At 46.5% G+C, this 12,969-nt stretch overlaps 1 protein-coding gene across 1 annotated transcript; it reads right to left on the bottom strand.

Annotated features, from left to right (window-relative positions):
• Nucleotides 1-9,289: 9,289 nt before the first annotated feature.
• On the bottom strand, nucleotides 9,290-12,969 carry LOC310713590 (olfactory receptor 5J3-like; the record flags this gene model as incomplete). Its single annotated transcript, XM_083518015.1, has 2 exons — nucleotides 12,832-12,969; nucleotides 9,290-10,256 (listed from the first exon to the last, which is right to left on the bottom strand). Exon 2 carries the CDS (start codon nucleotides 10,244-10,246, stop codon nucleotides 9,290-9,292), a length of 957 nt encoding a protein of 318 aa, XP_083374141.1. The 5' UTR covers nucleotides 10,247-10,256; nucleotides 12,832-12,969.

Genomic DNA, 12,969 nt, shown 5'->3' with positions numbered 1-12,969 from the left:
GTGTTACTTGAGGTTCAACAACAACCTCCTCCATTATCTTCTGCACTTGCCCTGTCAAAGCAGATTCCTGGGTTGGTTCCTGAGTGGTTTCTATATGAGTATTCACTGTTTGTCCAAAATTACTGACTGCAACAGTCATCAAATCCATCTTCTCATGCAGCTGCTCCAACAAAGCACTTGTCTTGCAAAAAGCAAGCACCAAAACTTCTTCTAAGCACATTCTTATCCAAGGTCAAAGTCTGGTCTCACGATCCTTAATCTCCACAGCTGTGGAATTCCCCAGATCGACTCCAGCAACAGTTTAACAAGCTCCCTCTAGAGGAGACAATTTCTATTTGTATCCATCTTTTGAAAGCAGGTCCAGCAAGGAAAAAAAATTACTTTCGTTTTTCAAATATTTTGTTTCTTTTAAATGCAAAAGGCAACATTGGAATCAATATGTTTCTCTTTTTTAACTATCTGTCAAAAGACGTTTCATTCACAGTCGATGAACTTCCCCAAAACGTCTGTCTCTGACACCCCGTTCCCAGGTTCGAGGCGGTGGAAATTTATCTTTCTTTACTCTCTCTCCTGCAGGTTTAAACAATCTAAGATTCCCCCCCTCTTCTCCTGCTTCCAAGAGGGGTTTTGGTAATTTTAACTGAGGGAAATTTAGTCCTTTATATACGACTTTCCAGACTTTAGCTTGCAAAATTTTTGCTTCAGTCTATTTACAAAAGCGGAAGGCGGACTTCCTGTTTAGAACCTTCCCGCTTCAGTGCCAAATTATAATGTTTCGTAGTCCAATTTTCCGTTCTACTCACGGGTAGTTGTTTAGAGTCCAATTGTCCACAGGAAAAAGTCAGTGCTCTCTGGCAACGGCTGTGCGGCTTCACTCCGTAAAAGTAGCAGTTGATTCAAAACACCGCGCCACTCACCCCACTTCGCTTCGGATCCCCTAAAAAGGGTTTCCCCGCGAGTAGGGGAGGCGCTCTTGGTGTTAGCCGAATCCCATGTTCCCAGGCTTCCTCCGCCTGGGATTTTTGAAGGGTCTCCGCCTTCGCTGCGGCGGCAAGACCCGATTTTCACGGAGTGGGTTCCTCTCGGTCAGAGGAACGCCGCCATTGCCGATGGCGCTAACCCGGAAGTCCCCCAATACTCTTTTACCTTTCTTCATCTCCACTACATGTGGAAGAACGTTCCCTCCACTTCTTTACACTTCCAACACTCAACTTGAATCTGTTTTATAAATCTTATCCAACCTACTCAGAGTTAAGTACCATCTATGAATCATTTTAAATAGTTCTCTTTCAATGAATAGCATGCTGTAAATTTCAGGTCGCTTTTCCAGAGTTTCTCCCAGAGGTTAAGATCTATATTGTGTGCTATATCTATTGCCCAGTGTGTCATTGAAGTTTTAAGAAGCTCATCTTTTGTTTCCCATTCTAATAGAAGATTATACATATTAGACAAAGGTTTATCCCTATTTTGCAATAGTTCTTTTTAAAAAGGTGAGCTTTAATCCAAAAATCCATTCTTTCTATCTAATTTAAACATAATGTTTAACCGATGATATTACAACCAATCCACAAATTGGCTCCTTAGGTTTTCCATTAGTTTCAGTTTGGGTCCGTCGTCCCCCTGCCCCCGCCCCCCGCACCTGTGGAATCCATGAGTTCCCAGTAAGTCGCTTACTGTCTGTCCATATTAACTCTCTTAATTATAATTGCTTTAATGGGAGATAGCATATTCCGGCCGAAAGTGGCTCCCCATCCCTGTCTTAAGTTACAGGTGTTGTAAGGAAAGCAAAAGTCCTGGAAGCAGGTGGCAGAATCTATTTTATAAAAAAGCTTTTGTAAAATGTAAGATTTCTTCCCAGGACTTTTCGGAAGGCACTCCTGACTTCCTGGTTCCTCAGACTGTAGATCAAAGGGTTCAGCATGGGAGTCACCACTACATAGAACACGGAGGCTATTTTGTCAAGGTGGTGGGTTTGCCTAGAACTAGGTCTTATATACATGAGGCCACCAAATCCATAAAAAATTGTGACAACCATGAGGTGAGATGTGCAGGTGGAAAAGGCTTTCTTTCGGCTCCTAGCACAGTGGCTCTTTAAAATAGTGACCAGAACATAAGTGTAAGAAAAGAGAATAGTCGAAGTGGTTGCTATAATATTGAACCCAACAAAGACGAACATCAAAATTTCATTGAGACTAATGTCTGAGCAGGACAGCTGCAGAATGGGAGGAATTTCACAGTAAAAATTCTGAATGATGTTTGGACCACAAAAGGATAGTCTTGATGCAGCAACGGTGTGCACCAAAGCATTTACTGTACCAGCTGCATAGGAAAGAGCAACTAACTCAATGCACTTTCTTTGGGACATGGTGATTAAGTAGAGCAGTGGGTTGCAGATAGCCACATAGCGGTCATAGGCCATCACTGCCAGCAGGTAACACTCAGTGGTGGCAAATACAGCATAAAAGAAAAGCTGAGTAAAACAATCAGCAAAAGAAATTACTTTCTTCTCCTTTAAGAGATTACTTAGGAACTTTGGGGTAACGGATGAGGAGTAACAGATGTCCAAGATAGACAGGTTGCCAAGTAAGAAGTACATTGGGGTTTGCAGTTGTGGGCTGGACCTGATTAAGAGAATCATGCCCAGATTCCCCACCAGGGTGGTGGCATAGACAGCACAGAAGATCACAAAGAGGGCAATTTCCACCTGAGGAAGGTCTGTTAGCCCTGTGAGTAGGAAGCTGTCCACCAACGTGTTGTTTCTTGTTTGCATCACGGTGACGCTGTGGAGGTGGGAAGAACACAGAAGTCAGCATTGCTTGTTCTTTTAGACTCCCAGGGACTAAAAGACTGACACAAGCATAGTGGGGAAGGTGCCTCTTCTGGTGCTTTCTTAAAAAAGCAAAAGATATGAGAACAGTGTTTTGAATGGGTTATGGTTTTCAGCCAAGTAAACTGAAGTGAAAAATAACTGAAGATAATTTTCAGCAAGGTTTTTATAGGCAGGTAGGAGTGTTATACAAAGCACAGTGATATACAATGAAGGACCCAATGTCTATATCATAGGTGTCTCAGAGCATATCAGTGGCTACCAGAATGGAGGCGTAGCAGAGCAGCCAACTTCCCCGAAGGAGACAAGTACCCAAGCATAATCTACACAAAGTCTTAAAGAAGAAACTCCAGGATTATGACACCTGTATTCTCCTGACTCTGACCATGTAATATAGAGCCCTCATAACCACATGCCTCCAAATATTGTTGGGCTACAGCTACAATTAGTTTCAGCCATTGTGTTCGATTATCAGGGGTGATGGGAGCTGTACTCTTAAAACAGTGGATGAGTAGCAACTTGGGGAAAACTGCCCAATTACTTTCTTTTGTTGAGAATTAATTCCAGGTGCTTTTGTACACCATCATGCATGTTGTATCTGCAGAGGGTACATCAATTTATGCTTCTCTAAGGATCCAATTGGTTCACCCTTTCTTATTTCCCCAAACACAAAACTTGTTGCTAGTGAAACATTTTGTATGGCTAAAGCATATTCCAGCAATACTGATATGCAGTGGCAGCAAAACAGTTGTGCTAGTGTCACAATGGCCTCTCACAGGACTGAAAAAATACGTCTGAACTTACTGTCTTCCTCAAAGTTCAGTTTTGTCATCAATAGCTTGAAGCTTTCTGACTCTTTCAAGCTGAGTCTTCGGTGCCGGTGAACCTCTGACTTGTGAAACCAATAGCAAAATGCTTCTAGTGATGTGAACAAAGCCAGATCTATTTGTGTTCTATATGACTCTAGGGCTTTTTATTGTCACAGCAAACAATGATGTTGCCTTCGCTTTCTTTGGGATCATTGGGGAAATCTTAATGCTCCCTGAAGTACCTCACGTCCCAAGAACAGACAAGAAAATATCTAAAATTGACCTCATAGTCATGTAGTGAAACTAATGGGAGCCAATATAAAATCCCTCACACATTTTAAAGACCGTTTGAGAAATTGTACATTTTGATATGTAAGGTTATAATAATTCATATAGCACTCGGTCCCTCACCCAATCTAATTCTCAAAGGCAGCGGGAAGTCTGTTTAAGAATGGTCTGAATACCTCCTTCCTTTCATCCTGGGCAAGCTGGCCTCCATCTCCCAAAGTAGGGGATGAGAGACAAAATTATCCATCCCCTGCTAGAGGAAGGGGAGTAGGAATACCCATCCTTTGTTGTGATGGCTTGGGAATCTGATTCAGAGGCTGAACCTGAGGAATCCCAGCCTGCACAGGAGTCCCCACCTCCAGGGCCGGCTGAGCCAGGGCAGGGGCTTGAACCGGAAGGGCCCTCACCTGTGCCGGATCCTCGGGGGAAGGTGAGGTTGCCTCTGGGTCCAGTAACCCTCCAGCCTCTCCTGAGCTGCAGAGGCTCAGGGCAGAGAGGCGGAGGGAACTAAGTTCTCGCAGGAGGAGTGCTCGCCTCCAGGCCAGGAGAGGCGAGTCACCTGTGGACCAGGGCCGCCCTATGCCTCAGAGGAAATAAAGGCCAGCCCGCCCAGTCCCAGGTTGTGGGAGCAACATCGTTGGTAACCTGTTCCTGCTGGCACCCTGACCTGCTCTCCTGCCAGAGTTCCTGACCACGCCCGACTCCTCGCTTTGGACCTCACTTTGCCCCTGACGGACAGCCTCCATACCCTCGACCTAGGACCGGACTTAGACCACGCAGCACAGTAACACCCCCCCCCCCGGGCCAGCACAGTTTGCTCCCATCACACCCGCACTCCCCCTTCGTTGGGGTGCATTTGGGAAGAACTAGAAGCCATGGCTGACCAGGCGGCTGCGCTGTGGGCATTGGCCAAGGAAAACCAGGCCTTGTCCCACACTGTGCAGCAGCTTAGCAATGCAGTTACGGCGCTTCAGCAGCGTTTGAATGCCTTACCAGCTCCTGCTGCCGAGGCCCCAGTTTCTGGCAAGTACCCAGTAGCCCTGCCAGAGAAATTTGATGGGTCCCCGGCCAGCTTTCCCATGTTCCTTGCCCAGGCCAAGCTGTACATTCGGGGGCGAGCCCAGAATTTTCCTGACAATCGCACCAAGGTGCACTTCTTGATCAGCTTGCTGAAGGACCAGGCGGCCAAGTGGGCTTCGCCACTGCTCCTGCAAGACTCTCCTTTGCTGACGCACTATGTGGGGTTTTGTAACCACTTGGAGACTGTGTTTGGCAACCCTCTGAAGGGGAGGCAAGCCAATCGGGCGATTCGTCAGTTGAAACAGGACAAGTCCACAGCTGCCGCCTACACCACAGAATTTCGGCTGTTGGCGCAGGACTTGTCCTGGAATGACTCTGCACTTTGGGACCAGTATCTCGAGGGGCTTTCGGACGAGATACTGGACCAGCTGGCCACGATGGATCGTCCCACCACGCTGGACACCCTCATTCAGCACAGCCTGCAGATAGACGATCGGTTGGAGGACCATCGCCAGGCCCGGGACCGGCAGCACTCCCGGCTTCTGGCTCCAGTCCTTCCCAGCAGGTCCACGGCTACAGCCAATTTGTCGGACGAGCCAACGCAGCTCGGGGCAGCGCGGCCTTGCCTCTCCCCCTCAGACAAGACGCTGCATCAGGAGGGGAACCTGTGTCTCTACTGTGGTGGAAGTGGACATTACACCCGATCCTGTCCCGAGAAGATGGCGGCTACAGGGAAACCACCAACCCGGTAGCCGAAGGCCCTGGCCACTTGGTGTCCCAAACCATGCAAAGGGGGTCCTCAGCGGTGGAATTGCGACACCTCATGGTTCTGGTGCTCCTATACCCCCATGGCGGGCCCTGGATTCTCACCCATGCTTTGGTGGATTCAGGGGCAACCCGCTTGTATATGGACTCTGTCTTTGCTGCCCATCATCAGGTGCCACTCCAGGATAAGTCGGAACTGGTACAGGTGGAGGCAATTGACAGAAGGCTCCTGCGCTCGGGCGCCGTTACTCAGGAGACCCAGCCCTTGGTTCTGTGTCACCAGCAGCACCGGGAGGTGCGAACTTTGGACATTGCTACCATGCCCCGGTTTCCCCTGGTGCTCAGGATGGACTGGCTGAGTCTCACAGTGTTCAGATCGACTGGGTCAGTCAGACTGTGCACTTCCCAGACCCGTGTCCCCATGCTCGGTCCAAGATACTAGCGCCCCCCCCAGGAGGCTGCATCAACGCTCCCTGCTGTTTACCAGGACTACCAAGACATGTTTGAGGAACGGGGGGCAGACCAGCTGCCACCCCATCAGTCTTTCGACTGCAGCATAGACCTCCAGCCTGGGGCGCCGCTGCCTGTGAGTCGCCTATATTCTTACAAAGCCGGAGCGTGAAGCTTTGCAGGACTTCCTTCGCAAGAACCTGGAGCGTGGGTGCATTCGGCCTTCCACCTCACCCACCGCCACTCCAGTGCTCTTCATTAAGAAGAAGTGTGGGGAGCTTCATCTTTGCTATGACTAGCGGGCCCTGAACAAGATTACTATCCCAGACCGGTACCCCTTGCCCCTTATCTTGGAGTTGCTGGAGTGGGTGCAAGGGGCGTAGGTGTTCACCAAGCTAGACCTCCGGGGGGGGGGCTACAATTTTATTTGGATCCGAGCTGGGGATGAGTGGAAGACCGCATTCAGGACCCAGTATGGGCAGTTCAAATACCTGGTAATGCCTTTCAATTTGTGCAATGCGCCCGCCGTGTTCCAACGGTACATCAACCACGTGTTCCAGGACTTGCTAGACAAATTCGTGGTGGTGTACCTAGATGACATTCTGATTTTCTCCTGCGACCCAGATCGCCATGAGGGGCATGTCTGGACAGTGCTGCAGTGCTTGCGGGAGCACCACCTGTATGCTAAGCTTAGCAAGTGCGAGTTCCATCAGCGGTCGGTAGACTTCCTTGGTCACCGACTCTCTCCAGAAGGGGTGCAAATGAATCCTGGGAAGGTGGCTGCAGTTCAGGAGTGGGCGGCACCCCGGAACCGCAAGGACCTACAGCTGTTCCTGGGGTTCACCAACTATTACCGGACCTTCATTGCAGGCTATGCTCATCGTACCACCCCATTGACTCGACTGCTGTCGCCCAAGATGCCATTTTCCTGGGACAAGGAGTCTGAGGAGGCGTTTCAGGGGTTGAAAGCCTGTTTCCAGAGGGCGCCAATTCTGCAGCATCCTGATCCCTTTCGACCCTTCATGGTGGAGACCGACGCCTCCAGCACGGCACTTGGTGCCGTCTTGTCCCAGCAGCACGGACCGGATGCACCACTGTTACCATGCACCTACTATTCCCGCCAGCTCCTTCCGGTGGAATGTAACTATACCATGTGGGAGCGGGAACTACTGGCCATCAAGGTGGCCTTTGAGGTCTAGCACCATCATGTTGAGGGGGCATGACATCTGGTGGAAGTGAGAACCGACCACCGGAACCTGGAGTACCTGCAAACCACCCGCAAGTTGAGTCAAAGGCAGATCCGGTGGGCGCTGATCTTCTCTTGGTTCCAGTTCCGGATCTGCTACATCCCTAGCTCCCAAAACCAGAAGGCAGATACCCTGTCCCGGAAACCTGAAGACGTCGCAGACACGGTACAGTAAGCAGTACCAACCACGTTTTTACCACTGGCCGTGTTCCTGGCCACTCAGGAGGCTGAGCCACTGTGGGCTCAGGTGCGGGAACAGCAACGGGTCGACACTTGGGCTCAAAAACGACTACGGGAACTGGCCGAAGGGTCATGCTCTCAGTATCTGGGACTGGTTGTGCACCAGGGCCTACTGCTACACCACGGTCGCCTGTACATCCCACCAGGACCACTGCGGGCTGAGGTTCTCCAGATGACCCATGACGCCCCAGCAGCAGGGCACTTCGGGCGGTATCGGACCCCCCATCTGGTAAGCCGGGGGTTTTGGTGGTGGGAACACCATTATCTGATTATAATGCACAGAAAGGCCATTTGGGTGAGATTTCTAAATCACAGGATTCACTGAAATTGTATTTATATCGTAGAAGTTGAAATGTATCGGAATTCATATATATGGTTCTAATAAATAAAGGGTGATATATATTTATTTCATTTTAAAGTTCATATTCCACCTTAAATTTCACAAATGGCACCTCAATCTTGCAATGTACAATATGAAACACCAAACAAGGCACATATAACAATCAATCATCATCATCATCCCATAGCTGCAGCATTGTAAGATCATCCTGAGGCAGCACAGGCCTACCTCAAAACAATCTGGGGGTGTAAGATGGTGAAGATGAGGAACAGGAGGAGCCATCACAGGTTGCCTATATGTGTCTCCTTCTACCTTGACTGCATGTTTAATTGCTGCTTAAAACCCTGTGGTTGGGAGCAGGGCAGAGGGACTGAGCTCACATGGGAAAAATCTGACTTCTCAACAGAGCTTTGGGGACTATTATGAAACACAATAAAGTAGTCTCTGCACACCACTTAGATTTACACAGCAGGAGGTTTAGCGAGCCCTACAGCTTCTTGGCTGTTCTCCTCCTCAAAGAAGATGCCCCTTGAGTCTTGTAGGTTTCACTGAGCAGATGCTAAACTCTGCTCTTGGTTCTTTCAGATGAGGTGGTTATGGAACATGTTATATTGGAATGTAGTCCTGGAAATATCTGTTCATGGCCTTGCTTCTGACTCACTGTGATGTGCTTCCACCATGACCTCCCCCCACATGTTAGTGTTCCAGTCAAACATCAGCCAGCTACACAGCGGTAATCACACAGCAGTCCATAAACAAAGTTTTATCTAAATACGAATCATTGACATCTTTAGGAAATACACGTCTCAAAGCAATCTTCACTTCCTTATTCCTCAAGCTGTAGATGAGAAAGTTTAGCATGGGGATTACCACAACATACAGCAGAGAGGCCACTTTGTTTCCCTTTGTTGATGTATTGGGTTGGAGATACATAAGGTTCAAGCTGCCATAAAGGATGATGACAGCCAGCAGGTGAGAGGAGCAGGTGGAGAAGGCTTTCTGCCTTTCCTCTCAGCTGAGCGGATTCTCAAATTGTGAAAATGGGAGAAGCATAAGAGGTAAGGGCTGTCAAATGGGTGCTTATCGGGTTTAAGCGAACAAATGCAAACCCAACACACTTATTGACACTTTTACAGGAACAGGAAAGTTGTAAGAGTGGCGTACCTTCCAAGTTAAAATGACCAATAACATTAGGGCCACAGAAAGATAAACCAGGCCCAAAGTTCTTGCCCACCCCTTTCTTAAATTACAACATGTAGAGATGTTGTAAGGAAAGCAAAAGTCCTGGAAGTAGGGGCCACCATCTATTTTATAAAAAACCTTTGGTAAAACACAATTTTCCTTCCCAAGGTTTTTCGGAAGGCACTTCTGACCTCTTGGTTCCTCAGACTGTAGATCAAAGGGTTCAGCATGGGAGTCACCACTACATAGAACACGGAGGCTATTTTGTCAAGGTGGTGGTTCTGCCTAGAACTGGGTCTTGCATACATGAGGCTACCAAATCCATAAAAAATGGTGACAACCATGAGGTGAGATGTGCAGGTGGAAAAGGCCTTTCTTCGGCTCCTAGCACAGTGGCTCTTTAAAATAGTGACCAGAACGTAAGTGTAAGAGGAGAGAATAGTCGAAGTGGTTGCTATAATATTGAACCCAACAAAGACGAACATCAAAATTTCATTGAGACTAATGTCTGAGCAGGACAGCTGCAGAATGGGAGGAACTTCACAGTAAAAATTATGAATGATGTTTGGACCACAAAAGGATAGCCTTGATGCAGCAACGGTGTGCACCAAAGCATTTACTGTCCCTGCCACATAGGAAAGAGCAACTAGCTCAATGCACTTTCTTTGGGACATGGTGATTAAGTAGAGCAGTGGGTTGCAGATAGCCACATAGCGGTCATAGGCCATCACTGCCAGCAGGTAACACTCAGTGGTGGCAAATGCACCATAAAAGAAAAGCTGAGTAAAACAACCGGCAAAAGAAATTACTTTCTTCTCCTTTAAGAGATTGCTTAGGAACTTTGGGGTGACGGATGAGGAGTAACAGATGTCCAAGAAAGACAGGTTGCCAAGTAAGAAGTACATTGGGGTGTGAAGTTGTGAGGTGGACCTGATTAAGAGAATCATGCCCAGATTCCCCACCAGGGTGGTGGCATAGACAGCACAGAAGATCACAAAGAGGGCAATTTCCACCTGAAGAAGGTCTGTTAGCCCTGTGAGTATGAAGCTGTCCACCAACGTGTTGTTTCCTGTTTGCATCACGGTGACGCTGTGGAGAGGGGAAGAACACAGAAGTCAGCATTGCTTCTTCTTTTAGAATTCCAAGAACTAAAATACTGAAAAAGGCCCAAATTCCTCTCTGATGTTGTATCAAAGTGTTGGAGAAGGTGAAGAGATGGGCCTATTCCTCAGATATAGCTTTTGTTCTGATAGATGCGTCCACACAGTGAAAAACATCCTGTATGATTGTACAGCATTAACACATCAATATCATTTCCTAAATATACTGGACATACATTGATGGTGAACAGTGTTTGAATGGGCTTTGGCTATAAGCAAGATAAGCTGCAATGAAATATAATAACAGGTTGTCGTCTACTAGGTTTTTGTAGGAATGTTAGACATTGCAGAGTCATGTGTTATTATACAACCAAAATACAAGTACTGTATATGCAAAGTCTCAAAGAGGAAGAAACAGACAAGAAGCTAGTTGACTGCAGACTTCGACCATGTACATAGAGCCCTCGTAACCAAAGTGTGCCTTCCATTTCAATGCAGATGTACATAGTTCCTCACAGACCATCAAAATGAAAAGGCATTTTGACCAGCAAGAAGACTGAATACTATTGCTTAGAGCAGCCTTTCCAAACCTGAGGCCCTCCAGATATTCTTCAACTGTCATCATTTGCAGCCTACATGTTCAATGATCAGGGATGGTGAGAGTTGCAATCTAAAATTCTGATGGGCACCACCTTGAGTTAGGCTGCCCTAAATCTTTCCTGCTTTGAGAATTAATCGCTGATGCTATGCTGTATCTGCAGAGATTTCACCAGTGAATGCTTCTTTCAAGTTCCCAACCATTCTCCCTTTTCCTTATTTGCCAAAATGGAAAAAAAAACCCTTGTTAAGATCTGCGGTTGGAATGATGTGTGTGTGTTTGTGTCTAAAACATAATCAGGCAACAACAGCACGAAGCAGCAGATAGTTGCATTAGTAACCACAATCCTTTTTCCACATAAACTGAGAAAATGCTCCTGAACTTACTCTCTTTCTTGAAACTTCATTGGGCCTTCAATAGTTCGAAGCATTCTGTTTCTTTCAAGACGATTTCTCACCTGAATGCAAGTGAACCTGAATCCTTGTGAAACCAAAAGCAAAATCCATCTAGTGGTTTGAAGGAAGCCAGATATACTCCAACGCTTCGTGGCTCTAGGGCTTTTTCTTTTTTTTTACCATAATGACAAACAATTATGTTAACTTGGCTTTCATTATGACTAGTGGGGAAATCTTGATGCTCCCTGAAGTACCTCAGATCCCAAGCACATGCTTACAAGACAATATGAAACATTTGTCTAATGTTTACCCAGTGAAGTCAATGGAGGCCAAATTGCAGTTGCCCCCATACCCAGAAAGAACATTTGAGAAACATAACTTTTTGTATATCAAGTTACATTTAATGAAGCATCAGGATCTTTATTCAATGCACCTAACTTTCATAGTGCAGGCAGGCAGAGTCTGAGTAAGGAAGGTATGGCTGTTTCCTTCCTTTTGCCCAGAACAGGATCACTCTAGTGGTGGCATGTAGGTGTGTGTGGATAATTGTTCACAAAGTACATATCTTAAGGGTGTGCATGTGTATTACTTGGAGGAAAATGTGTGAGGACTATAAAGATGGAAATATATCCTCTCTCTCACTCACACACAAGCATTTCAGTGGCCACTCACTGAAATTGCCTACCCTCTGCCATCCAAAATATTTACACTCTCTCTAGACCCCATCTCTGGGGTTGCCTTCACAGTTTAATGTTAAAGTACCACTTGCTATACTTATGACTAAAGCTCCATTTCTGGCAAAGTGGTGTTCTCATTTCTGTTGCTCTCTGTGTACCTGTGGCCATCTATTAGGGATTGTTTTAGCTGTGATTCCTGCATTGCAGGAGGTTGGACTAGATGACCCTTGGGGTCCCTTCAATTCTATAATATGGAAGTCAAAATAGCCTGAGGTTTGAAAAGTTCTATATACATGAAACATTTTTTTCAAAAAAATCCTGGTCTGAACAGAATGAAGTCCCTCAATACTTCAGCCACTTAAATTCATCCTGAGTTGGACACCCCACATTTACTCTCATTTCACTAACTATAATAATGCTGTATACCTTACTCTTTTGTATCTAAGTAAAATACCTCTTCAGCAAAGAACCCCCCCCCCCAAAAAAATAAAAAAGTTTAATTCCTAAAACTGAGATCTTGAGACCATTTCTTCTGAGGTTCCACTGACGTAAATAAGATTTACTTCCAAGTAAACATGGTTTATTTTCTACCTGGTGATCTTTTGCATTTTCATATCAGTTTGCCACCTTACCTAACACTGCCTAAGTACATAATTTGTTTCCTTTCATCTCAATATTCTAGCTGCATCTTCGTGTAGATGAGTGGTTTTTCAGTTATATTCCATAGAATCCTGGCATTTCTCAGTTAACAACAAGCAACGACATACAAGCTTCTTTCCAAGGCGGCTTTTCCACCATTACACACCTTCCCAGTGAGCTCCAGCCAAGTATCCTTGGGTACATTTCAAAGCTGCATTTTCAGTTAATTTGGAAAAGCAGTACAGTCCAACTCACCTGGTCCCTGAATGAATTTTGTGTGGATTCCTCTGCAATGTTTCCTTGGTACAAATGCACACGTGGGGTCAGCAACAAAGTGTTGCAGTCTGCAGTATTCCTGATCAGCATTCCATCACCCAGTTTCCTTCCCCACCT

The sequence above is a fragment of the Podarcis liolepis genome, assembly GCF_965112155.1.
Source record: "Podarcis liolepis genome assembly, chromosome: 1".
In the NCBI taxonomy this organism is placed as follows: Eukaryota; Metazoa; Chordata; class Lepidosauria; order Squamata; family Lacertidae; genus Podarcis; species Podarcis liolepis.
The sequence above is the reverse complement of the archived record's forward strand: the minus strand, read 5'-3'. Positions and strand labels throughout refer to the sequence as shown.